Genomic DNA, 27476 nt, shown 5'->3' with positions numbered 1-27476 from the left:
TTTTCGCTCGTCCCCTCTGTGACCCGGATTCGATTCCTCACATAGCAACGGACCCGTGAAGGTCCGGGGTAGGTCCTTCTGCAACCCATGCTTACCATGAAAGGCGACAATGCTTGTCGTAATAGGCGACTAACGGGATCGGGTGGTCAGGTTCGCTGACTTGGTTGACACTTGATAATGTACAGACCGACCCATATGGCTGGAATATTGCTGAGTGCGGCGTAAACTAAACTCACTCACTCACCCCACACAGGGACAATGTGTGAAGCCCATTTCTGGTGTCCCCTGCCGTGATAGTACTGGAATACTGCTAAAACCAGCGTAACACTGTGTACATTGTAGACCAGTGACCATGTGGTTTTGAGTTTACTGAACGAAACATAAGCAACTGCGCCTCAATGAAAAGCTTATTTATTATTTCTGAAGTATACAATATAGACCTATTCCAAACCACAATATCAAAAGACAAAGACGGAAACAATTACAAACACCTGTTGTGTTAGGAAACGGTAACAAAATAAGGAAGATATGACATTTAGCTGCAACAATTAACAAATAAAATAACTGAAGGTAAAAGTTGCCCTTAATTATATCATTTTTTCTGCTTTCTCAAATTGAGTACAATATTTTCAGGAAACAATGCCTGTATTTCAAAAGGACACGAGTAGTAATTCAAGAAAGTATCCTTCTCACCTAAAGATTGAATATCGTTCGCTTGGAAAACCAGTGACAATAATTTCAAAGGCATGAAGAGAAAGACATACAGAAATGTCACGTCAGTATTTACAGATGACTAACGAAATTTTCACCATGGACGGATGGACAACATCAACACCATACAAAACCATGTAAAAATAGCAGTGTTTGTACAGGGTAACAAGGCGTATCACAGGTTTGCTTGCTGTAGTGGTGAATTTGGGGGGCACTTCACAGTATTGAATACATACCTTTACGGTATACCTTCACGGATAGCTGTGAATACGGGGTGATTTATACATGTGGGAGAAACATAAACGCGAATGACATTGCGGATGTAGCAACATTTAAACGAAAACATTATGGTAAAATCAAATAATTAAAATTTCAACACAAATTGTATCATTTCAAATGCAGAATAACTGCGTCAACTATAACTATTGGGAACCACAGAAAATCGAGATATTAGTAATTCGACATAAATTAACTGACCATATCATTGCTTATCGTCTCGCACCTTGAATTTAACTCCAGTTAATGAGAACTCGGTGTTTTTTAATACAAACTTGAGCCCGTTGATCAAGGCACATTTGATATCTAACGAAAAGCGGTGACCGACTGTCAACGATTTTTCTCGATGTCAAAGAGAATGTTGTCATCATACAACGTAGGTCTCTAAGGCAACGCTTACAAACAATCAGTTGTTTATGGTGTCAGTAACTTTGGCATCGAACTTTAATGGGACATTTGCGTGTTCACGGGCAATGCGTGTGGGGTCCAGTTGGTGTTCCGCCATTAGGAACAGCTCAAGTAAATGAAGCTGTCAAATGGAAACGTTGTTAGAAAATGTCCGCAGTGTTATCAATGATTCATTGTGACTGTCAGTTTAACGCTACTTTTCAAAACGAGGTGCTCGAGTCAAGACAGAAATCACGACCTTACCCCAAGATGGCGCATGCGTACACAGGGGTGAAGGTTGCCTAGGAACTGGACATTGTTTCGCTTGTATAGTTTCATGTTGTTTCGAGAGAAAGGAATGCTTTGAATATTCATGATCCCTGATGTGCATATAATCCGATTCGTTGATGCATGGCACGTGTTGTTTGAAGCAGAGTATGGGCTTTATGCTAATATGATATGGTTGTGTATGGTTCATCCATAAAGATCCTTCTCCATCGGTTATATACCAAAATGATTTATATCATTAATGAGAACATGACCCAGGAATGTTAATGACGGAACAGCGCTGTCAACTCCACCCCAATATGAAAGAAACCAAACATAAATAATATATTTTGCATGGAAGCGTCACTGTCATTCGTCAATGTTAAAAAATCTCCAGTCATGTAAGTGTGAAACCTTACCCACAAATGACTCATTTAGTGAGTGGTTCAAATCACCATGGTTCCCCGAACATGTAATGCTATAAATGTGTATAAATATACCTCCAGGGTAATATAATACAATGAATATCACACGGATGTAAGAACGTAAAAAAAACTAACAATGCACACAAGATGCAATACATTGTCACCACATTTAACAATGGTTGTGACACATGTTGATCGTTCAGCCATTGAGCACTAATTGAGTAATTATTTCCAGATATCACAAGCATACAATCGTCCTATCTAATAACTTGGCATCTGTTGTTTTATCACAGATTTGAATATATATTTCTCCTCTTCAATACTGTCCACTAATGTATATATATGAAACAGTTTCGTTACAGATAGGCATCGTAGTCGATACTGATGAACGAGGCTTTATCACATTTCAAACACTTTTATACAGAAGGATATTTCACTGCTTTTCGAATGTTATAAATCTCCGAGAGGTGATATCGATCAGTGAGGTGTCTTCAGTTGCCTGGGGGTGCGGACTTTGCACCTTTGCCCCTCCTTCCCCCCTGGGGACTACCCTTCCCCTTCCGCTTGCTCTTTGGGCTCTTCTCTGGTTCTGGCTTCTTCGGTCTGTCCCTGTCTTCCCTCGTCTTACTTGACGACTGGTCCGAGTAGGTGATTGCAGCTCTGCCACGAAGGTTCTCCCAAGCCTTCGGGAATCCGAGGACGATCTTGTTGTCGGAAACGTCCACCTCTCGGACAGCAGGGAGTTTGCATATGCTCTCTGGAAGGGCTTCCAAAATATTATCAGAGAAATCTAGAACCTCCAATGCCTTCAACCTGTCAAACTCTCCTGGAAGGGTCTTGATGTCATTACCTTTTGCTCTCAGTACCTTCAGCCTATACAGATACGGAAATCCCATTGGCATCTCGTCAATATGGTTGAAAGAAACATTCAACGTGGTCAGAGACGCTAAGACGTCTATCCGGTCACGTGGAAAGGTCAAAAGTTCATTGCTGGAAAGGTCAAGGCTAATGAGCTTGTTAAGGTCACCAAAGTCATCGGGGAGGAGGCACATCTTGTTGAAGGACATGTCAAGGTTCTCCAGCGAGAAAAGCCTCAGAAGTCCAGGGGAGAAGTCAGCTATGGAGTTATTGGACACGGTCAAACGTTTCAGCTTCTTCAGCATTGTGAGTCCGTCCGGGAGATCGGTTAGCTCGTTGTGGCTGACCACAAGGCTCTCCAGAGCCTTCAGCTTAGCAATGCCGTCCGTGAGCGACTTCAGGTTGTTCTTTGACATATCCAGATGGCGGAGGAGTCGGAGGTTGAAGACAGCAGGAGGAATCTCATCAAGCTGGAGGTTACAAATCTCCAGATGAGACAGGTTCCGTAGATGATCCTTGTCACCAATGACAACCAGAGGCGAGCGTAAGTCAGTTGGGTTGACGGTGAGCGGGTTATCGGACAGATACAGGTATGCACATGGTTTCGGGATGTTCAGCTCAGTCAGACTGTTGCTGGAGACATCAAACGAATGAAGCTGGTACAAGAAGTCTATTGATTTGGGGATGGCTGCTATTTCGTTATGGCTCATGTGGAACTTCTCCAGGTTACGGACCTTTCGGAGGTCAGCAGGCAGAGCTGCCAGCCTATTGTAGGAGATATCCAAGGTGATGAGGATTTGGTCCTGGCCGAGACTGTCTGGGAGGATGGAGATCTTGTTCTGAGCGATGTTTAGATGCTTTAGTGTTGTCACCTTACCAAGAGATTCGGGAACCTCTCTGATCCCGTTACCCGACACATCCAGGGTCTGAAGAGCCTTCATCTCCTGAAGTTCATCGGGAATTACTTCAATTTTATTTCTAGCCACATACAGATGTTCCAACTGTTTCAAATATATTGCGAATTTCATGGAGTTGAGGCGATTGCCTGACACATTGAGGCTTTCAATACATGGCAGATCTTTCGTCCCTGTCGGCAGGTACTCAATCTGGTTGTCGGAGACGTCCAAAACTCGGAGCTTCTTTAGTAAATGGATATCATTTGGCAAAACAGTGATTTCATTCCCAGCAACGTTGAGTGTGTCCAGTGCGTATCCAAGACTGCACATCTCCTCTGGAAGCACTTTGATAGAATTGTGCGATACGTTGAAATAGTGCAGATACTTCACCATACCCACCTGCACTGGAAGCTCATCCAAAGAATTGTGGGAAAGATCAAGCCAGGTCAAGCATCTCAATTTGTCAATGTTTTCCGGCACAAACGCGATTGCATTATAGGAAAGATCCATACTCTTGATATTTGGCTTTTTAACAGCAGCAGAGGGCATTTCCGTAATTCTGTTACCTGCAAGGTTCACAAACGCAGCCACCTCATACAGACCCTTCTTGAAAGATTTGATCAGATTAAACGAAACATCTATATGTGTCAAAGATGGTGACTTTCCTAGATTCTTGGGCAAAGCTCTGAGTCTGTTATTTTGAGCATACAAAGTTCTAAGGCCAGTGGATTTGTGTATAGAAGGAGGCAACTTTTTAATACTGTTATTAGTGATGTCTAACGTCACAAGCTTCTTCATCCTGGATACTGAGCCAGGGAAGGAGGTGAGGTTATTGTTCTTGACATCTATGTACTCCACGTTTTCCAGATTGGCCAAACCTTTTGGCAACCTCTTCAGACGGTTGTTCTCGGCGTTGAAGCGAAGAGTTAATGCACTGAGTTCCTCGTTGTCGTAGATCTCGATGGGGAGCGTTTTCATGTTGCACGTGCCGAATTTGAGGTGAACTGCCTTCCCGTCCCCCAAACGTTTGATGTGGTTCTTCTTGAGGGGGTCGGGTAGGGAGACGATCTTGCTCCCCGGACCGGTGGCGGGAGGGGGCTTTTCATCCTTCTTCTTGCCTCTCTTACTCATGGCGGTACTGGCTCGCACTGACCGAGGTCGAACTGGGGCACCTGCAATCAGATGTATGTTGTCATCAAAGAGAAACAGAAAGAAGAGTTGCCCATCATCAGCGACCATGTTTAAGTGTGTGTGTATGTGTGTGTGTGCTGTGCGCGTGTGTGCGTGTGTGTGTACGTGTGAGTGCTGATGTTCACGTGTGTGTCTGCGTGTCTCTGACATTGTCTGTGTGCGCGTGTGTCTGCGTGTATGAAATGTATGTGCCGAATCTTATAGTGAATCCCAAATGCGCACCATACCTCTCTCACTCTCTCTCTCTCTCTCTCTCTCTCTCTCTCTCTCTCTCTCTCTCTCTTTCTTTCTCTCTCTCTCTCTCTCTCTCTCTCTCTCTCTCTCTCTCTGAGACAAGCGTTATTTTCAAAAAATGTCGGGCTAATGCCACACTTCTCTGGTTCGGTTCAGACACGCTACCAAAGCATCATAAACATCGTAGCATTAACAACAAACAGACTATCAGGACGTCCCACATTCTCCTTCAGATGAAATCGTGCAGCGGCAAAACATTTCTAAACGTTGTCTCTTAACGTTGATACGTCCGACGTAATACATCTGAGCTCAATGTCGTATCAGTGATATGTATAATCTATAATTAAATCCGCTTATGTACTTAACAAGCAGCTGTATTACTTCACAATTACTAGTGGTGTTATTCACACATATCAAGTCGCCAAGTAAAGTACTCCAAATACTAGAACGTGTCATGACAAATTACCCGATAATACGTCATAGATGTTTCCTACCGTGAATTCAATGCGTGAAGATTTAAAAGCTTACGGTGATTAACGGCTAGAATCAAGCTGGTATACCTAAACTTCTGGGCCCACGTGCGCAAACCGATCTTAGCACGACGATAATCGTAGGCCAGTGTTAAAATATAGGAATTAACGTAGCCTTAGCACTAAGATCGCTTTGTGAAATTGGGCTCTGTGCAACAGATCACATGGACTTGTAACCCTAAAACTGCCATCATGGTATATACTGTCACTGATGGGGTATTAATTCTATATACACTCCTGTATTGAAAAAGGCATTTACTGTGAAGTGCAGATCCGATACTTTTATGTGTAACTAAATATCAAGGATTCGAACCACTGTGACAATTTTTTAAACTAAAAACTTTTGCAATCATATATTCTTTTAATATGAAGCTATTAACATACATTTCAAATTTTAACGAAACCGGTGCAGAAATATAGATTTTAGAAAATTCTATCGCGACGCTCGAGGACATTACATGAATGATTGCAGTGAAACGTCTGTGCTTACATGTAACCTACATGTCGCAGTCGTTTACATCTGATACGTCTATTCAAGACCGATATAGTCCTACCTTGACACACGTAGCTGTAAGAGTGTCCTTTATTCAGCAACTGACGCACCCATACACAACCTTTCTTTACAGCGTGATTGTACGCGGGACTTAAAATGTCAGTTATTTATTGCCCGCAAATTGCACTGACTTCGCTTTGAGAAAGGTAACACTTTTTACCGGACCCGATATACAGATAAACTATGGCAGGTAATAGAAAACTAATATCGATTTAGGGCAAAGAGCTATCGATGTGTGTGTATCTTATCTATGTATTGCGCCAACTCGTTCTTTTATCTCTTCACAGGTACGCGGACTTTGATATTAATCGAGCGCCTTCATTCTATTTGTGGAGCAATCATAGCTTAAAATGATTTATTGAGCACAACACAGTTCATGATTTCTAAAGTCATGAAGGTTTTTTTCCCTCTAAACGAGGTGTAGTTGCTAAACATGAAATAATAAAGATTCATTATTTAGGCGCAGCAGAATATGAATACCGAGACCCTTATTCCTTTCAAAACTTGATTTCGCATTAGAAAATATTTCAAAGGGCCAAAGGAATATTTGCAGTTTTAACTCGTTATGTAGAGCGATCGATCCAAAACATAATAAACGATGTTAATTTCATCTGCATTGATGGTCAATTTATTGATGTCATACTGATGTTATTGTCCTCCTGTTTTTATTAGTCTAATAATACGTAAATTATATCATAATTACACAAGAAAAAATAATATTCATAAGATTTACGAGGTGTGTGAGGTTATAGTGGCGACTAATATTAATGCTAATTATTGTGACAATAATAATAGCGAGAATAATGATATCAGCAACTTAAGCAACAACGCAATATAAATCCTCACCTTTAAAACTAAAACCATGTTGTTCTATGGCTATTTCCATTTAATAATATATACACATGTATACGGTTCGCCAGAGTATTAATAATGACTGACATATCATAATGAATATACTGATAATAATGGTTATACATGTCAAGCCTTCTACCCACGTACGATGGCGTATATTTAATCTGGATCCAGATCCACAAGGCGTTCGTAAGGTTACGGTCTATCGCAACTCTGTTGTTCATCATAGACTTACGAATATCGTATCGTTCCAAACAATTTGTGGATCGGGTACCTCATTACCTCTATTACGCCCCACTCACGTTGCTCTGACAACATGCTAAAGATTACGCCCCACTCTCGTTACTCTGACAATCTGTTAAAGATTACGCTCCACTCTCGTTACTCTGACAATCTGTTAAAGATTACGCCCCACTCTCGTTACTCTGACAATCTGTTAAAGATTACGCTCCACTCTCGTTACTCTGACAATCTGTTAAAGATTACGCCCCACTCTCGTCACTCTAACAATCTGTCAAAGATTACGCCCCACTCACTTCACTCTGACAATCTATTAAACAGACACAAATGGTTGGAGTAACAATACCCGATATAGACAACAGATCTGTTTTACCAGAACTAATCAAGCGATAGTATCGACGTTGGAATTCTGAAAATCGCACAGAAGCGTAAGCAAGACGTGACAAACTGTCAGTCGCATGCTTCATGTCTAAACATGATATGACTATTTTGCTCACTAAAACAATACTTCAACGGTAACAGTTTAACAATGTCTGAAGCTGATGTTATGCCGACCTTCAAAACTTCGACTACACACGATACCCTGAAATTCTTTTAATCAATTAGTTCCTCTATCAGGTACGCATAAAAATGCGACCCGATATACAAAATTGTTGGTTTTTCCGACATAATCACCAACCAATTTCAACTACATGGCCCCGTTTCAAGCGTAAGCTCTCGTATGCGTAAGATTTAGTAACCTTTCTCGTAGCTTTGGTTCCTCCTATACTGTAACATAGGCAGTCCGAAGGCAACGAGAAAGGTTACGACATCTTAGGCTATGAAATGCGATATATTAAAACACGTATCAATTCCAAACGAACTTACATGTTGAGGCCATTGTGCCGATACGGACAGTCACCTTCTAGCCAGAGTGTTGTCCGTCCGCCAACACCAAATGACCAGTAGCCAGTAGTGACCAGTGGTATTAGTGGTACGTTAATGACTGTAATCCCGCTTAAATACCTCGGTTACGTAAAAAGGCCAGTGCGCAATATGTGTCAAATGTATTAGTTCCGGGGATGCGGGCGTCATCAATTAGGCTAGAAATGCCTGCTGCTTTTAGAGGTAATTGTGTGTGTATGTGTTTGTGTGAGGTAAGTAGCTATTATGACTCCTTTCGTCATTGCATTTAATCTTCATGCGTGAAGGTGTATTTCACAGTTTTTGGGTTGTTTTTTTTTTCAGAACACCACTTACGATATATGTCATTCAAAACAGTATACCATATTGGATTTACAAGATTGATAATACGCAAACTGATGAAGCTAAGGGGGATGGATGATGAACAGAAATTAAGGGAAAATGTGAACATTAATTATATTACTTTGGAAATGTTTCTCTCTCTCTGTCACACACGCACACACACACTCTTTTTTATCAAGGGTGTTAAACCTACCCGTCCTTGAGTTCGACAAAAAAGGGAGCAGGCTTGTTTAAAATTACGACCAGTCATTTGGAATAAGGTCATTTTACGCTGGTATTATCAATATCCACGTCATTGTGGTCTGTACGCCGTGTTAGTGTGTGCACAATAGAACCAGGCATTGATGCTTGAGGGAGTTGTATGCTTATGGTGTCCGCTCGGGATCGGAGAGGGAGGTCATTGTTGCTCGGCGTGCATTTTGTTTAAAAAAAATGTTTCAAGACGCAGGTAATACAGCTATTGTTTTCTTGGGATTTTAAGCCTGAGTTTACACGTTTTCCAGTGCTTTCGGGTGCATATTCAAATCTCAGTTTCCTCATTCTAAACCCGAATACCGTAACATTCACTTAATCGTCATTTACTTCTGACACTATAGATACTTATATCTACGTTTGTTTGTAAAGAGTATACATCAGTCGCGAACTAAACCAATTGTTTATATGATCTAATGTGGCATGCAAATAAATTATGTCAGTCTACCTTTAAAACAAAGTTAAAGGGGCGACTGACTTTACTTCGTTTGGGGCCGTAACCCGAGAAAATGCGGGTTAGAATTTATCTCCGGTAACCCATTCTTGACATAAGGGGATCGGGTGGTCAGACTCGCTGACTTGGGTGACACGTGACACCGTATTCTAGTGGCGTGTATCAATGATTATACTGTTGATCACTGCATGGCCTGGCTCAGACGCGATGCAATATGCTAGAATATTGCTGGGAGCGGCGTAAAACTAAACTCACTCACACATTAGATATTCTTTAAATGACAGGGGAGGTGGGGTAGCGTAGTGGTTAAAGCGTTCGCTCATCACGCTGAAGACCCAGGTTCGATTCCCCACATATGTACAATGTTTGAAGCCCATTTCTGGTGTTCCCCGCCGTGCCATTCTCTTCCCACAGAGGTTACTTGTCATATCTCCCTACGAACCTCTGTTCTAATACCGCCATATTTCGCGGTTCTCATAAAATACTCTAGAGGCAAAATATGGCAGCAGATTTATCTCCCTTTTTTCTTTCCAATCAGAACACGTGTTAAATCGACCTAGATTTAACTTGACAAATGCAAGCAATGTGGAGAAACAAATATGAGATGACTGAGTTCTGTCTAGAAGAAACATTTGAGTATCGCGCTCGGGAAGAGGTTCTAGTTTTCACGATGCATCCGGAAATTACCGAGATCTTGCGAACGATCACTTTTGAAACAAGGTCGCTGATTGCACTACTAAATCTGATTGCCTCCAATCACGAGTCTTGAATACTCGCACCATGAAAGGGTCGTATTAGAACAGAGGTTACGTAGGAAGATATGACAAGTAACCACTGTGGGAAGAGAATGTGATATTGCTGGAATATTGCTAAAAGCGGCGTAAAACTACACTGACTCACTTGCTTTAAATGATATACATGAATCGTCCATCATCACTGAACTACACATCCTAAATCTTATACAGGATACATATAGCTTCTCACAGTGTACAAACGTAGGAATGATAGAGAGAGTTTGGCTTCCAGCCATGCTGTAAATTTGCCTCATTGAATAACGGAGTGTAAGCTGTGTGTGGGAGGGAACCCCGAAGTAATGCAAATCTCAAACGATGGTCATTTTGACGGAAAGAACGACCGCGGGCTTGGTGTTGACAAACCAAGAAGACTTACTGTAATAGTGCCGAGCATGGAATTGAACCCACGATCACAGGTTTCCACGTTGCTAACTATAAATAGGATCACCTACCTTCAATAACCAATAAACGAACCAAGAGAAAAATGGTGACAATAAAGTATACGATAGATGGGTTCATAGGTATTTTTTGAGTGACATTTAGATGCTGGTATTATAAACAGGAACACCTCAATAAACATAACTTCCATGTCAATAGATGCGACGTTTCGGTATTTGAATGAGAGGCGGGACACGGGGCATCGCTTGATAACGGTGTTAGGATCTTCACCAAAATGTCGCATCTATTGCAATAAAGATGCTGGTTATTCTTCACTTGTTTTAATTTTAAAAAATCAACATGTTCAGAATCAAAAGTGACATACCTTTGTAATTCTTTGAATGCCGAAGAACGCTGGTAATGGAACCAGAAGTTCAGAATCTAACCATGGAACTACCGGTGTATTTGCGATGATGTCACAGTAGGCCGACTGACACAGTTGAGGAACCGAGATTTAAGTATGATCCATTGCCGGAGAAGGATCCTTGCTAAGACGCATGTCCATCAGCCTTTCCATGTCAAGTAACAAACACCCAGAGCTTTATACCTGTATTGATTCCCGCTGTATCAATCAAACATAATAAGCCAATACAGATACCATTGCATACAGTCGGACCTCGGTAGCATGGCTAGAGGCCTCGACTGGACACGTACGCGTGGACACGCAGCCCTGGTTGAGTATTATACACACAGGTTACCGTCAGGCTGTAGGATTCATTCTGAGCGTGGAATCTCATACTGTGTGTATCGCTGCCCCCTGTTGAGTCCGCTCTTCTATCTTGTGTAATATGATTGATTAAATACTATCATGAGATAACGACAGTGTGTCGGGGCTGGTTGGGTTTCAGGTAGGATCGATTCACCTAGACATAAGGATTACTGTGGAAAACAAACTGAGGTTGTGAAATATTGTGGAAGACAAGCGGGGATTGACCATATAAGTTCAATATTTTCTGTGCACGTGAAATCATTATCTGAGAATTATAGACTCGTTTACTGGACCTTATGGCCCTGTTCCACAAAGCGATGTTAGAGTAAACATGACGTGTACGACTTTGGTTAAAACGCACGGGCTCACTGACCATGGATTACGATCTGACAGGTTCTAGGATTCAAACAGCGGTTCCTGTTCATACAAAGGGGGGTAACTCTTTCAAGCTATACTTTGGTCAATCATAACACAAGGTTCAATTCTTAGACTATCAATAGTTCTGACTCTCAGACTAACGCTTATAGTCTCTGATATTGATAATAAAAAAACCCATTCAAACTGAAAAACAACAAAGTGACCTATGACTTCGGAAAATCTATCTAATTCTCCTTCATGCATGACCCTTGTATTGCAGAAAGGGCTGTGAGGAATGGTATAAGCTGTGGTTCAGACAGACTGCACTAACCCTCAGGCGTACTGAGACCCATCATGATTTCAACATGGCTGTCGCCAAGAGCAGGCAACTCTAGCCTGATCCTTTGCTCAGGACAACACTGCATTCTGACCTGACCCTCAACTATCCATGCGATCTCAATATAAGCGCCGTTTGTTTCATGGCAACCACTGAGAGAAAACAAGGTTCAAGGGCTTGTTGACTTTAATGTATAAACACCAAGGCTCTTGTATTGGGACGAGACGCGGTTGACCCTGCCATTGTGTCTCGACATATACACTCGAGTTTAAGGAGCTTTTGTGACTTTGTTTGAAAATATATATCATGCTACCCAGGCGGCATAAGGTTTAATGTGTAGTGGTAGTGTGTGTCACACACTCGTTTAAATAACGGCAAGTCTCCAGCAAGGTTTATGTCAGACTGACATTTCACGTAGCATTGCTGTGTATCATTGTCAGATATTGACAGAATAAGTCAGTCAGTTGTATTTTGCGCCGCTTTAAGCTTTATTCCAGCAATATTGTACCCATGTAGGGAAGCGAACCCGGGACTTCAGTGTGACGAGCGAACACCTTAACCACTAGGCTACCTATCCGACCAAAACATTCAAAGAATAAATGACAGTGTATTTTCAATACTCCAGACAGTAGTATCTCACAGACTGAATGTGTCTTGAAGATTCGCAGTAAGAAAATATGTATTTGTGTTGGGGATAGTCTGGGTGTATGAGGGTCTCTTTATTTTCTGGGAGTTTATTAGTGTCGGTTTACAAGATCATTAAAGAAGGACATGTGAATTCTGAACGATATAACTTAGCAACAGAATCATTTATTTGTATTTATTATATATTTGTGCTGCGGGAATGATTTACATCAGTTCTGTATTTACTTTATGTACTATGCAAAGACCATTCTAGACTTAACAAATAGCCCAGCAATGCCACGCCGATTAGGACGTTTGAAAGAATACGATGGTAGAACTCTTCATGTAATTGCAGCTTATGCTTCCAGGTGAATGATTTAATCCCAAACTTCATGGCGTTATTGAAGGATAATGTTTCTGTGTCAAGTATGGGACAGAAGAAATACACCATTGAAAAAAGTAGGGAATATTCAGTTTGGCAAGTACCACTAGCCAATGCCAAAGCATATATGAGCAAAAGTAATATATATTCATAAAGATAAAACATTTCCAAAGGAATGGAATAAATTGTCACATTTTCACATTTTCTCTTCATCATCTGTTTCCTCCTTGGCTTCATCATTTGCATTTTATCAATCTTGTAAATCTAATTTCGCCTACTTTTCCAAATGGTATATATAAGCCCTCACATAAAATAGACATTTTCCAAGAGCCTTTTTGGCTTCAGATGATACCCGCTTTATATATATTTTATGTTTAGTTATTTCAGACATCGAACACACACGCCTTTATAAAAGTCATGAATACCATTTAAAGACCATAAATATTCAGTAACAGATTGAAAAAATATGCATGAATAATAAACAAATAAATATCAATACACATCTCTCATAAACAGCCAATACCGTCTATGCCAAGATTAAACAATATCGATTTTCCGATCAATGACACCGTTACAAAGTCAATATATTTACTTAAATTACAGAAATCAATTATGTGACATTCCGATCGGTGCAAAATCGATATGTTAACCAGGTAGGAAAAATCTAAATAATACTGTATGGGAACTATCTATTTGTCTTATTCTTGGTTTAGCGTAGAGCAGAGATTAGTGAGTGAGTGAGTTTGGTTTTTACGCCGCTTTTAGCAATATTCCAGCGATATCACGTCGGGAGACACCAGAAAATGGGCCTCACAAATTGTACCCATGTGGGGAATCGAACCCGGGTCTTCGGCGTGACGAGCGAACGCTTTAACCACTAGGCTACCCCACCGCCCCAGAACCGAGATTAGACACAGGTCATCGAACTATAAACCCAGCTGTCATACCTAGTAATTCATTATTCAGTAGTGGATTTCAGGGGAGCAGATTACAACCTACATCTTGACGTTTCTCCAACGTCTTTTGTTAAGCGTTTAACATGAGACAGGAGGGTATTATAAGCGGATCAGAGATAATTCAGCATGATCCGTTATAGGTAACGGTAAAGTAATCGCCGCGATGCAGTTCCTGTTACAAATTAGGTAACATGAAACGGTTTGTTTCGTAGAGTAATTAATAGGTAGTGTTACTGTCCTTTGTGGTTGATGCATTTGACTTATACATGCATTGACATGCTTGTTGGTCGGGTTAATCAAGTTTGTAATGGCGTCACGTTTCATTACACAGGATCATTTTAGTCATAATACCTTAAAGGATACATGGTTTGGGCGCCTTTTAGCGTTCGGATATAAAGTATTCTTGTAATTCTAGTCTTGTAATTGACAAGATCCTCATAGTACCGGAAGTCCGCACGCAGTAAAACATTTGAGAACCTTCAGAAATTGTACAATTTTTGGATTTGAACTGGAATTGAACGTTTTGTCGGAGGCGCGATGGGTAGGAATTTACCACAATTTTATCATAGTTTCTTATCACTATCTTGGTCTTCTCAATACCACAATAGAGGTAAAAGAATATTAGTTCCGGTTCACCTCAGACCTACGGTCATATCTTTTCGCGAATAGTGACCGACCAATGAAATTAGAAACTGGAGGTCGGCCTTAGCCAATCAGAAGGCAGCTTTCGCGAACTACAGATTACTGGGACTTGGCATTTAGCAAAGTACGTGTTAAAGAAGATCTTGACAAAGTTTTCAATTTAGATTGCAACCTGAACGACAGAACATACTGGAATGTAGATGACCGAGACTGTATAGCTGTACTTCCCATTGACATTTGAGAATCCCCAACTTTGAAATGTTCATTCCACTGAATGTACATCCGGGATCTGCACCTGGTAATCGTTTCGCGGTTGCATGACAGGCAACGCATACGGACTTTCTATTTCGCGATTTTATACACGACTTGGCCAGATGAAGATAGTTCTTTTCGTACAGAGGCGAGAGAGAGAGAAATCTCAGAAATCTCGCATCGTGGGATTCGCTCTGATCATGTTAATGCTTTCTAGCACTATTTTAAAACAAGGCATCAAACTGATATATATTTGAAACACTTGTCAAAGGGGGCGGTGGGTAGCCTAGTGGTTAAAGCGTTCGCTCGTCACGCCGAAGACCCGGGTTCGAATCCCCAGATGTGAAGCCCATTGTCTGGTGTCACCCGCCGTGATATTACTGGTATATTGCTAAAAGCGGCGTAAAACTAAACTCACTCACTCACACTTGTCAGACCCGCGTAAAATAAAACTGTTTTAAACATGTTTCTATTCAAACAAAATTGAATAGTACGGATCGGTGAGCAAACTAAAAGCTAATGTGAACACCTCTCCGTCAAAGCACAGCACGCGCACTCATTCCAACTTCAAGAACACAAACTTGGCCTTTACCGTGGAACAGAAGATGCCCTAAACGTGCACGAGACACCACTGGCGGTTATAATCATATATAACAAAAATACTGTGATAATTATTCACTAGCACGATTTTAACTTAACCCCTACATTACACGAATCAGAAACCATTCTCCAGTGACAGCAGGACACGCGCGCACCTACACATGGGACTCATCGTTACCATGACAATAGCTGAACATTGCAAACACGCCACGTGTGTATGTTAGATTAAGTTTTCATCACAGGTGGGAGCTATGTAGTCGGGATAATCATTTCCCTGATTTCATCATTTCAATACAATCGCCACTGCTCATATTCGCAAAGCGGACATCACGCACGTGTTCCGTGAGTGTCTGTGATTTTGAAATCGGAAAATGATGAAACACCACTCAAAAACATATCAAAATGATCCATAATTAAAGAGTTGCCCAATCGTTGACAGACAGACAGACAGACAGACAGATAGAGAGATAGATAGATAGATAGATCGATAGATAGATAGATAGATAGATATATCGAGATGTTTGTGTTTCTATAAGAATTGTCATGATAAGGTAGTTGAGGCTGTTAGTCACTGTTTGTTTGATGAGGAGTATATATAGTATTACCATCTAGATTTTCTGATAACCCTTCTACTAGGGTTTGAAGGGAATTTAGAAGTGCAATGCGTAAGCGAAGCAAGATTTTTAGATGTCAACTTCTTTGTTGTGAATATGACGACGCTTCGGAGCGTATGCCTGATCAACGAGCAAGCATACATTGCAAAACTTCGTGCTATTCACAATAAAGAAGTTGACGTCATAAATCTTGCCTTTTCTGAACACTACTACTTGTTTTAATAAGTTACTGGTATCCAGTAAAGATTATGAAATTATTCTCAATGTAGCAAAATATGTTAAATATTGTTTGTCTCTCCGTAGTGTATAATCATTGTCATTTTCACTACAGTACGTTGATGTATATCGGAATAGTAATGTTCGGTGAATAAACTGTAATTGACAGGCCGTGAGCGGCAATACCCACGACACATGACAAATTCAGTAATTGAGTAAACCCGAGTGCTCTATAACGTCTTTACAGCACTGTATTAACAACATGACGCACTTAGACTTCGACCACGCCTTTGTCAACTCGACACCGCGGTAACGACATGGTTAACACTCAGTTCAGACACTGCACCAATGCTGGAAATCAATGTCGGATATTTGCATGAGTGAGTGAGTTTAGTTTTATGTCGCATTCAGCAATATTATGGCGGAGGAGTGTAAATAACCGCGTCCGAACCGGACAATCAAGTGATCAACGGCATGACCATCGATTAACGCCATAGGGACGTGGCAACCTAGACAACGACTCTGACCACTCTATCCCGTTAGTCGCCTCTTACCACAAGCATGGCCATGGGTTAACGCCATAGGGACGTGCCAACCTAGACAACGACCCTGGCCACTCTATCCCGTTAGTCGCCTCTTACCACAAGCATGGCCATGGGTTAACGCCATAGGGACGTGCCAACCTAGACAACGACCCTGACCACTCTATCCCGTTAGTCGCCTCTTACCACAAGCATGGCCATGCGTTAACGCCATAGGGACGTGCCAACCTAGACAACGACTCTGACCACTCTATCCCGTTAGTCGCCTCTTACCACAAGCATGGCCATGGGTTAACGCCATAGGGACGTGCCAACCTCGACAACGACCCTGGCCACTCTATCCCGTTAGTCGCCTCTTACCACAAGCATGGCCATGGGTTAACGCCATAGGGACGTGCCAACCTAGACAACGACTCTGACCACTCTATCCCGTTAGTCGCCTCTTACCACAAACATGGCCATGGGTTAACGCCATAGGGACGTGCCAACCTAGACAACGACTCTGACCACTCTATCCCGTTAGTCGCCTCTTACCACAAGCATGGCCATGGGTTAACGCCATAGGGACGTGCCAACCTAGACAACGACCTGACCACTCTATCCCGTTAGTCGCCTCTTACCACAAACATGGCCATGGGTTAACGCCATAGGGACGTGCCAACCTAGACAACGACTCTGACCACTCTATCCCGTTAGTCGCCTCTTACCACAAGCATGGCCATGGGTTAACGCCATAGGGACGTGCCAACCTAGACAACGACCCTGGCCACTCTATCCCGTTAGTCGCCTCTTACCACAAGCATGGCCATGGGTTAACGCCATAGGGACGTGCCAACCTAGACAACGACTCTGACCACTCTATCCCGTTAGTCGCCTCTTACCACAAACATGGCCATGGGTTAACGCCATAGGGACGTGCCAACCTAGACAACGACCCTGGCCACTCTATCCCGTTAGTCGCCTCTTACCACAAGCATGGCCATGGGTTAACGCCATAGGGACGTGCCAACCTAGACAACGACTCTGACCACTCTATCCCGTTAGTCGCCTCTTACCACAAGCATGGCCATGGGTTAACGCCATAGGGACGTGCCAACCTAGACAACGACCCTGACCACTCTATCCCGTTAGTCGCCTCTTACCACAAGCATGGCCATGGGTTAACGCCATAGGGACGTGCCAACCTAGACAACGACCCTGGCCACTCTATCCCGTTAGTCGCCTCTTACCACAAGCATGGCCATGGGTTAACGCCATAGGGACGTGCCAACCTAGACAACGACCCTGACCACTCTATCCCGTTAGTCGCCTCTTACCACAAGCATGGCCATGGGTTAACGCCATAGGGACGTGCCAACCTAGACAACGACTCTGACCACTCTATCCCGTTAGTCGCCTCTTACCACAAGCATGGCCATGGGTTAACGCCATAGGGACGTGCCAACCTAGACAACGACCCTGGCCACTCTATCCCGTTAGTCGCCTCTTACCACAAGCATGGCCATGGGTTAACGCCATAGGGACGTGCCAACCTAGACAACGACCCTGGCCACTCTATCCCGTTAGTCGCCTCTTACCACAAGCATGGCCATGGGTTAACGCCATAGGGACGTGCCAACCTAGACAACGACTCTGACCACTCTATCCCGTTAGTCGCCTCTTACCACAAACATGGCCATGGGTTAACGCCATAGGGACGTGCCAACCTAGACAACGACCCTGGCCACTCTATCCCGTTAGTCGCCTCTTACCACAAGCATGGCCATGGGTTAACGCCATAGGGACGTGCCAACCTAGACAACGACCCTGACCACTCTATCCCGTTAGTCGCCTCTTACCACAAGCATGGCCATGGGTTAACGCCATAGGGACGTGCCAACCTAGACAACGACTCTGACCACTCTATCCCGTTAGTCGCCTCTTACCACAAGCATGGCCATGGGTTAACGCCATAGGGACGTGCCAACCTAGACAACGACTCTGACCACTCTATCCCGTTAGTCGCCTCTTACCACAAGCATGGCCATGGGTTAACGCCATAGGGACGTGCCAACCTAGACAACGACCCTGGCCACTCTATCCCGTTAGTCGCCTCTTACCACAAGCATGGCCATGGGTTAACGCCATAGGGACGTGCCAACCTAAACAACGACCCTGACCACTCTATCCCGTTAGTCGCCTCTTACCACAAGCATGGCCATGGGTTAACGCCATAGGGACGTGCCAACCTAGACAACGACTCTGACCACTCTATCCCGTTAGTCGCCTCTTACCACAAGCATGGCCATGGGTTAACGCCATAGGGACGTGCCAACCTAGACAACGACTCTGACCACTCTATCCCGTTAGTCGCCTCTTACCACAAACATGGCCATGGGTTAACGCCATAGGGGCGTGCCAACCTAGACAACGACCCTGGCCACTCTATCCCGTTAGTCGCCTCTTACCACAAGCATGGCCATGGGTTAACGCCATAGGGACGTGCCAACCTAGACAACGACCCTGACCACTCTATCCCGTTAGTCGCCTCTTACCACAAGCATGGCCATGGGTTAACGCCATAGGGACGTGCCAACCTAGACAACGACTCTGACCACTCTATCCCGTTAGTCGCCTCTTACCACAAGCATGGCCATGGGTTAACGCCATAGGGACGTGCCAACCTAGACAACGACTCTGACCACTCTATCCCGTTAGTCGCCTCTTACCACAAGCATGGCCATGGGTTAACGCCATAGGGACGTGCCAACCTAGACAACGACTCTGACCACTCTATCCCGTTAGTCGCCTCTTACCACAAGCATGGCCATGGGTTAACGCCATAGGGACGTGCCAACCTAGACAACGACCCTGACCACTCTATCCCGTTAGTCGCCTCTTACCACAAACATGGCCATGGGTTAACGCCATAGGGACGTGCCAACCTAGACAACGACCCTGACCACTCTATCCCGTTAGTCGCCTCTTACCACAAGCATGGCCATGGCTTACTGTATACCATGAAAAGCGACTATGCTTGTCGTAAGAGGCGACTAAAGGGACCGGGTAGTCAGACTGGCTGTCTTGGTTGACGCGTGCCATCGGTTCCCAGTTGCACAGATCGATGCTCATGTTGATGATCCCTGGATTGTCTGGTCCAGACTCGATTATTTACAAACCGCCGCCATATAGCTGGAATATTGATGAGTGGGGCGTAAACCTAAACTCACCCACTACTGTAGACCAACCCGAATGGTCACGGGTGTATACATATGCATGGCGATATTACAGGCATATATGGTGACAGGAAATGTTGCTTCTAACGGAACTGCAACAGGTGAAGTTGCTTTGATAAGATTGCCATATTCATGTAGTTATATACTGAGTCATAATGAAACTTCACATTCTTTCTTCAGGGCAATACACAAGAACAAGAGATGGTAAGATGGTTAAACTGTTATTATTTCATTGCTGTGACCTGTGTGGTGTACTGGATACACTGACAGTGCCACAATCAGTTTCATTAGCTCAAATTGCCGTTCCAAAACATGGGTATACAGAACGTCAAGTCACATATTGGACGTCGAGAATGGAGATTGGCAGCCTGCAACCGAATTAGAATTGTCTGTAAGGACCGCTGACCTCTAAACATCTCAGCCTTGGTTCGTGTCGCCGGCAGAAATCTGTCACGTATGTGACGTAGGACACTTTGATGGTCTTCTGTTCGTGACGTCACACGTGGATGACCCGAACTTGGGCGATCAGAAGTTGTGCCAGATTGTTGTAGACGACATCGCAAGTCATACACAGTACGACGGCTGCGTCTCATTGCTCTTGCGACGCCAATGACTGATCTTCCCGCTTGCAACATGCCAACGGCACGTTCACATTGCACCTTTGACAATCGTGGCATTTATAGTACCGTTAGAACTGTGGCTTAAAAAGTGTCTTTTCAATTCTTGAGGCCAATGCAAACACGTGTAAATGAAGAAAACTTCAAACTTCGATGCGAAGATCACGTGATCGATTGCACGTGTAAAACCTGACTTGGCACTAACGTCATTTGTACGACGAATGGATGGGTTTGAGTGGGTGTTTCTAGAGTCGAAAGATAGTCATCCCATTTCGGATACATAGCTGTATCATCAGAGAAAAAAAATATTCATTTTTTTAAAAAAAATACAGTTTGTGAAGTTTATTTTTCGACTCAGTATATGTTTTGCATTGGAATACAACCATTACCGACATATCCATTTGTGCATGTAAGTAAATTGATAGAGCCAGCATTGTTAACATCGACTCCTTGCGCAATGTCAGAAACAGCCATAATTCGACTCTCGAGGACTGCGATAGAAGAGTAATGCATCGCGAAAGATTTTCACATATACATAAATGCAAAATCGGGTTGAACCGTTTATCGAGTTTCCCGAAGTCGTTCAAAACGAGGCATTGGTACTACTCGCGAGACAAATATTGAATGGAAGTGAATATCGCGGATCTCTTTGATGTAGCGCAGTGTTTAGCCCCGAAAGGCTGCAGACCCTATGGACCCAGAACCACTGAAGAGGTGTGGGTCCTGATCAGAATGTGTAGACCCCACCATACTTTAACATGGAATTAATACGCTTTGTTTTTAGGGATGAAACCTGCAGAAAACAAAAGCGGTGGTTTTCAGTCGGTTTCGGACCCACGGACCGACGTTAATTTTGGAACGTGACGTCACATGCACACTGTATGTATCGATGTTTTATACAAGGCCCAAGATCACCAAACCTGTCTCTTTAACAGACATATATTCATTTGACAATAAAACGGTAAACCCCACTTCCCCTTCACTGATCACAAAGGTCAAGGCCACTCCGTGGGACATTGTCAAAAGTGCTGAGTCAACAAAAGCTGGGGCCTGAAGTCAGTAATGAAATCCTCATGTGAAAGCAAGGCGTATTGTATTTCTGATAGATCAAATACGGTGGTATGGGGTGACAGAGGGGTAATGTTTATCTTGTATGTATAATGGGTAATTTGTAAAGTATATGTCACGTATTGGAGCTTTTGCACACGTATTGAGATGTTAATTGATGAAAGGATCATTTAGAGTTCATGGTGGGTATTAAAACTTGCTTATTTTGTTTTCATTGCGGGTTATAGACTCCATGCAGATAAATGTCCACTTTGACATGCGTAGCTACATATAAATCTTGATTTGCATCACATATACCGCTCTCGAGCTCAACGCAGGAAGAGCTTCTAGTGATATTTTCAAGCCACTAATCTGTTCATCGTGGAGTCCTAGTGCCAACGAGCATTATGACAAAATGTGCACTGTAACACACGTCTTAACAAAAGCTATAATTTTCACGAAGCCCTTCCTAACAGCATACGTGTAATGTCTATTTGAAATATTTTCATATCGATATGCATGCGTAAATTTTCAGAATTAAGTTACCGAAACTAATAGCAATATTAAGGGACACACTTGAAGATAATAACGAACGTTTTCAATATTTTTATTACCTTGAAAAAAATCACCGAAACTGTACAAACATAAGACATATCCAAGACATTGACATTTGAATGTTTCATTTTCAGCCAAATGGGTGTTTACGTTCTTTTGCTCGGCACTACATCCAAATATCGGCAGCCGTGAAGTTCCGGGTTAGAATTTATCTTCAGTAACCCGTGCTTGTCGTAAGAGCCACTAACTGGATCGGCTGGTCAAGCTCTTCGACTTGGTTCACACATGTCATCGCATCCCAAATGCACGATGCTCATGTTGTTGATCACTGGATTGTCTGCTGCAGACTCGATTATTTACAGACCATCGCCACATAGCCGGCATACTGAGTGAGATGTAAAGCTAAACTCACTCACCACATATCGGTCAGGTGCGCGTTTTATCGTATCCACAAAAGTGTTATAATTGCAGTTAATCTATTTTTTCTGGACTCGATAAAGTTTTGTGATATTAAAAATGCTGGGTATGATAAACCCGTCCAAAAATAAGCCACGATATCCCCTGCCCTTCACGAAAAAGAGTAATCCTGAGTTATTATCTAGAACAACGGCGGTCTACAATTTGCTTGTGTAAATCCACTGACACAAATCAATATGAACACGCGTCTGTCAGCCCGGGTTCAGGAAGGATTTATTTTATCACTGAGGATTAATACAAGACAATACCACTGATAAAAACTACGGAACTCTGTTCAGGACAAAACGCGATCTTGCAATTACGACGAGTTTTCCAACGTAAACCCGTCGTATGTACGTATTTTTGTTAATTATTCGAATAAGCATAAATGACGTCAGAGAAGAATACGTTACGTCATATGCAAGCATGACGTCACAGATGATGCTGAATATGTACCTCATATTTTATCCAGTATTTTAGTAATATAACTGACTGATGACGTTGTGTCTTGGAAACCCTTATTTTCTTCTATCCCCAAGATGGAAATCCATCAAAGGTGGGAGACTACCAGCACAACTGCTCGAACACATTTAGCATAAAGGGCATCTGTTGAACACAATGGCTGATTACAATACCCGAACATAACCTGAGACCCGTAAAGATTCGGGATCGAACTGGGCCCTTATTCTCGAAACGTTCGTAACCCTAAGAATTCTTAACTTTGATCGTAGTAAAGTGGGTTAAGAATGGGTTTAAGAAGTTCGGCTACGAACGTTTCGAGAATAGCTAGCCTTGTTTTGCAGTAACCCAAGCTTGTCAGACTGGCTGACTTGGCTGACACATGTCATCGGTTCCCATTTGCGCAGATCGATGCTCATGCTGTTGACCACTGGGTTGTCTGGTCCTGACTCGATTATTTACAGACCGCCGCCATATAGCTGGAACATTGCTGAGTGCGGCGTAAAACTAAACTCATATTCATATCGCAATCGTAGATCGATACTCATGCTGTTCTTGATTATTGAATTATTTACATACCACCGTCACATAGCTGGAATATTGTTGAGTGTGGCGGTGAACAACAAAGAAAGAAACATAAGGCTAAATCAAAAAAAGGAAAAATGTTTCTCGGGCATCGGCGCGTCACCTTTACTTTTGCGCGTAACAGTTTTTTTTTTATTGCTCACTAACACGTGCTAAACTTTCCAAGCTGTATTTCTGAGAGAAAAAATAAAATATGTTTTATAAATGTTTCTGCCTCGTCACTTTTTTTTTCTATCAAAATTTTGTAGAAAGTCCTACCGCCCTCGTCACGTTCGAAAAAGATGTAAAGATGTGCTCGAGAAACATTTATTTTTTTTATATGCAGCCTTACCAGGCCGTTTTCACGTGCCATCCTCCATCTGACATTGGTCATATCCCCCTCGGCTAACGGTAATTCACTATATCTCTCCTCCTAGCAAACCCATAAACCAACAGTGTCGAATATTATTTATATCTCCTTCGGGAATATCACCAAGTTATTAATTCATGTGTCACAGACTGACAACAAAGCAATATTGAGAAGTCCAGCAGTGACATGGGTTTGTCGCATCTAATATAAAGAGCAATCAGGTAATTCCGTGATATTCCCTACGGATCACCATACATATTGAGAAGCTCCATCAATCAGAGCGTACTCCTGGGGCATCATTGATACGGCAAATCTCGGAGATCAAACATGCTCGAGGCTCGGCAGTTGAGGTGGTTCCTTGACTACCTATATATCGGCAATGTAAACAGGACGTTGCCTTGACACATGGCATGACAGCTGATACAGGCGATGTAGGGGGTAGGGGTAGAGGTAGAGGGGGTGGCGGTGTAGACAGGGCGGGGTAAACAGATGAATTGGAAATGCCGTGAATTTAGGGTTGTTGGTTGTATGATGCTACAAAAGAGTGGTCATAGGTGAACAATTAGGTGAAAACATGCTAAGGTAGTTTATAGCCATTTCAGAACGTTCGTGTGTGAGATGGCAACGACTTGGGGTTAGACAGGTGTACTGCTACCGCTGTAAATTTAGGCTTGTTGGATGTATGATACTACAGTTAATGTGGTTATAAGTGAGCAATTAGTTGAGGACATGATATGCTGGTTTATAGTTACTTTACAATGCACGTGCCTCGGATGGGAACGACATGGGGTTAGACAGGTGTACTGTGGATGCGGTGACAATATGAGTGTGGAAACGACACTCTCTACAAATGGCGGTTCCACTATAATGAAAATCAGTCATTTTACAGCGCGAAAGTTAAATGCAAGCATGTGCACCTGCAACGAGCATGCATGTCGGTTAACGTGTTTAATGAAACCCACGGCAAGGGTAAGATGTGTAAGATGCGTTAGTTAAAGTTGGGAGAGATAATTACTATAATAAGTAAAGGTGGGGTGAGGTAAGTAAAGGTGGGTGTGGTAAGTAAAGGTGGGGTGAGGTATGTAAAGGTGGGTGTGGTAAGTAAAGGTGGGGTGTGGTATGTAAAGGTGGGGTGTGGTATGTAAAGGTGGGGTGAGGTATGTAAAGGTGGGTGTGGTAAGTAAAGGTGGGGTGTGGTATGTAAAGGTGGGGTGAGGTATGTAAAGGTGGGGTGAGGTATGTAAAGGTGGGTGCGGTAAGTAAAGGTGGGGTGTGGTATGTAAAGGTGGGGTGTGGTATGTAAAGGTGGGGTGTGGTATGTAAAGGTGGGGTGAGGTATGTAAAGGTGGGTGTGGTAAGTAAAGGTAGGGTGTGGTATGTAAAGGTGGGGTGAGGTATGTAAAGGTGGGTGTGGTAAGTAAAGGTGAGGTGAGGTAAGTAAAGGCGGGGTGAGGTGAGTAAAAGTGGGGTGAGGTAAGTAAAGGTGAGGTGAGGTGAGTAAAGGTGAGGTGAGGTGAGGTGAGTGTATGGATGAGTAAAGTTGGGGTTTGGGGAAGTAAAGTTGAGATAACTAAGTAAAGGATGAGAGAGTAAAGGTGGCAACTGGTTACATAAAGATGGGGTGAGGAAAGTAAAGTTTTGAAACTTCTGCAATGTTAGTAAATTGATGGTGTGTGTGCGCGCGCGTGCGTGCGCGTGTGTTGAACGTAATAAAATGTACGTTCATGCAGTGAAACGTAGGATGAAGTAAACGAGGCTTTGCTAAGTTACACTTTCAGAACAGACAGTATGCCGAGTAAGAAGGAAACCCTTACACAACAGACGTGAACTAGCGTGAAGTGTGAAGTAAAATCTCATTAAAATTGCTTTTAATACAATGGACATGTGATAAATTGCAGTACTAAAAACGCTTAGTATCCACACGCACAACGACATGGTTGTATCAATCAATACACGTGACTTTTATGTACAGAGGCGATCCCAATAAATCTGTCCGCTACAGACACAAGTGTGTGTAAACAAGACCAAACCCCTTGTAAGAAATGTCGGCAAATAAGCTGTCCCATATATCAGCAATTTACCGTTAAAACAGATTTACGGATATGATAAAGGTGTCTCAATCACGATCGATGAAAAGAGAGAGATGAGGGAATTGACAATGACGAAGAAAATGAGAGAGAGAGCAAAACTGGAAAGAAGGGATTATAAGAAAGTCACAAAGGAGAGAGTGGGTGAGTGAGTTTAGTTATACGCCGCACTCAGCAATATTCCAGCTATATGGCGGCAATCTGTAAATAATCGAGTCTGGACCAGACAACCCAGTGATCAACAACATGAGCATCGATCTGCGCAAATGGGAACCGATGGCACATGTCAACCAAGACAGCCAGTCTGACTACCCGATCCCGTTAGTCGCCTCTTACGACAAGCATAGTAGCCTTTTATAGCAAGCATGGGTTGTTGATGGCCTTTTCTACCCCGGGACCTTCACGGGTCGACAAAAGAGAGAAGAGATACAACATATGTGTGTGTGGCACTTTTAAGTATATGTTCATAAACGTGGATAGAAACACGTCGTTATTTGGCTATTTGGAAACCAGTAATTGAATACAAGTATAAACATAAATATACATACCAATAGTGACCATCGTTTATTGGTTTAGTACATAAAACAACACCATTGTTATTTTCATCTTCTTCAAACGAATTTTCACTTCAGGGTCTGACATATGTGCTTCAGAAATCCACGTACCGTATTCATGTATAGTAACCATGTACATATACAGTACATGCTTGTCATTACAGGGAGGCGTTGTCAATGACAAGTGACCTACATCCCAAAGTGTCTAATTAGAGTAAATCACACTATGTTAACTCACCTGAAACAAGACCGATTTAAATCCCTGTATTCCTTCTTAGGATCCGCAAAGATCTTCTCTCATAATTCCACCTGCAAATCAGTCAGTCAATCTTCTTAGCGGTTGATCAGCGATCACCTATTAGCTTTCGCCGTGTGTACCCGGCCCTCTTCGATACGCCGTCATTGTTCTATTGTGGAGTACCGTCATAAGCACAGCGCCGAGCTAGCAACAGGTCCACACAAGTCCATTGTCACCCTTCTATAGTGGACCGAGCTCGACATGGTCGCGTAAAACCATTTACCGGTAAACAAAGCATAACACATTCGCCAGGTAAATTGTACCGAAAGTGAATTTTCTCCCATCAGTTACCTCCCTTGTACGTTCATATTTCATAATAGCCATTTCGTGACTTTAGGTGATTACTTAGGTTAATCTCCCCGTTGACTTAGAGTAACATCTGTTACGATTTATACCAGTTACTTCCCTTTGGTATGAATT

General features: G+C 42.9%; 1 protein-coding gene across 1 annotated transcript; it reads right to left on the bottom strand.

The window, feature by feature from the left end:
* Positions 1-397: 397 nt before the first annotated feature.
* LOC137269815 (leucine-rich repeat protein lrrA-like) lies at positions 398-27065 on the bottom strand. Its single transcript, XM_067803653.1, has 2 exons — positions 26997-27065; positions 398-4992 (listed from the first exon to the last, which is right to left on the bottom strand). The coding sequence occupies exon 2, from the start codon at positions 4949-4951 to the stop codon at positions 2558-2560; it is 2394 nt and encodes a 797-aa protein (XP_067659754.1). The 5' UTR covers positions 4952-4992; positions 26997-27065; the 3' UTR covers positions 398-2557.
* Between the last annotated feature and the right edge of the window lie 411 nt (positions 27066-27476).

Source organism: Haliotis asinina, unplaced genomic scaffold, assembly GCF_037392515.1.
Source record: "Haliotis asinina isolate JCU_RB_2024 unplaced genomic scaffold, JCU_Hal_asi_v2 scaffold_17, whole genome shotgun sequence".
Classification (NCBI taxonomy): domain Eukaryota; kingdom Metazoa; phylum Mollusca; class Gastropoda; order Lepetellida; family Haliotidae; genus Haliotis; species Haliotis asinina.
This window is presented reverse-complemented; position numbering and strand designations above follow the sequence as displayed.

Bases quoted from the DNA above. Each gene is read 5' to 3' on its own strand.
- LOC137269815 (XM_067803653.1), bottom strand. From the start codon at position 4,951: ATGAGTAAGAGAGGCAAGAAGAAGGATGAAAAGCCCCCTCCCGCCACC.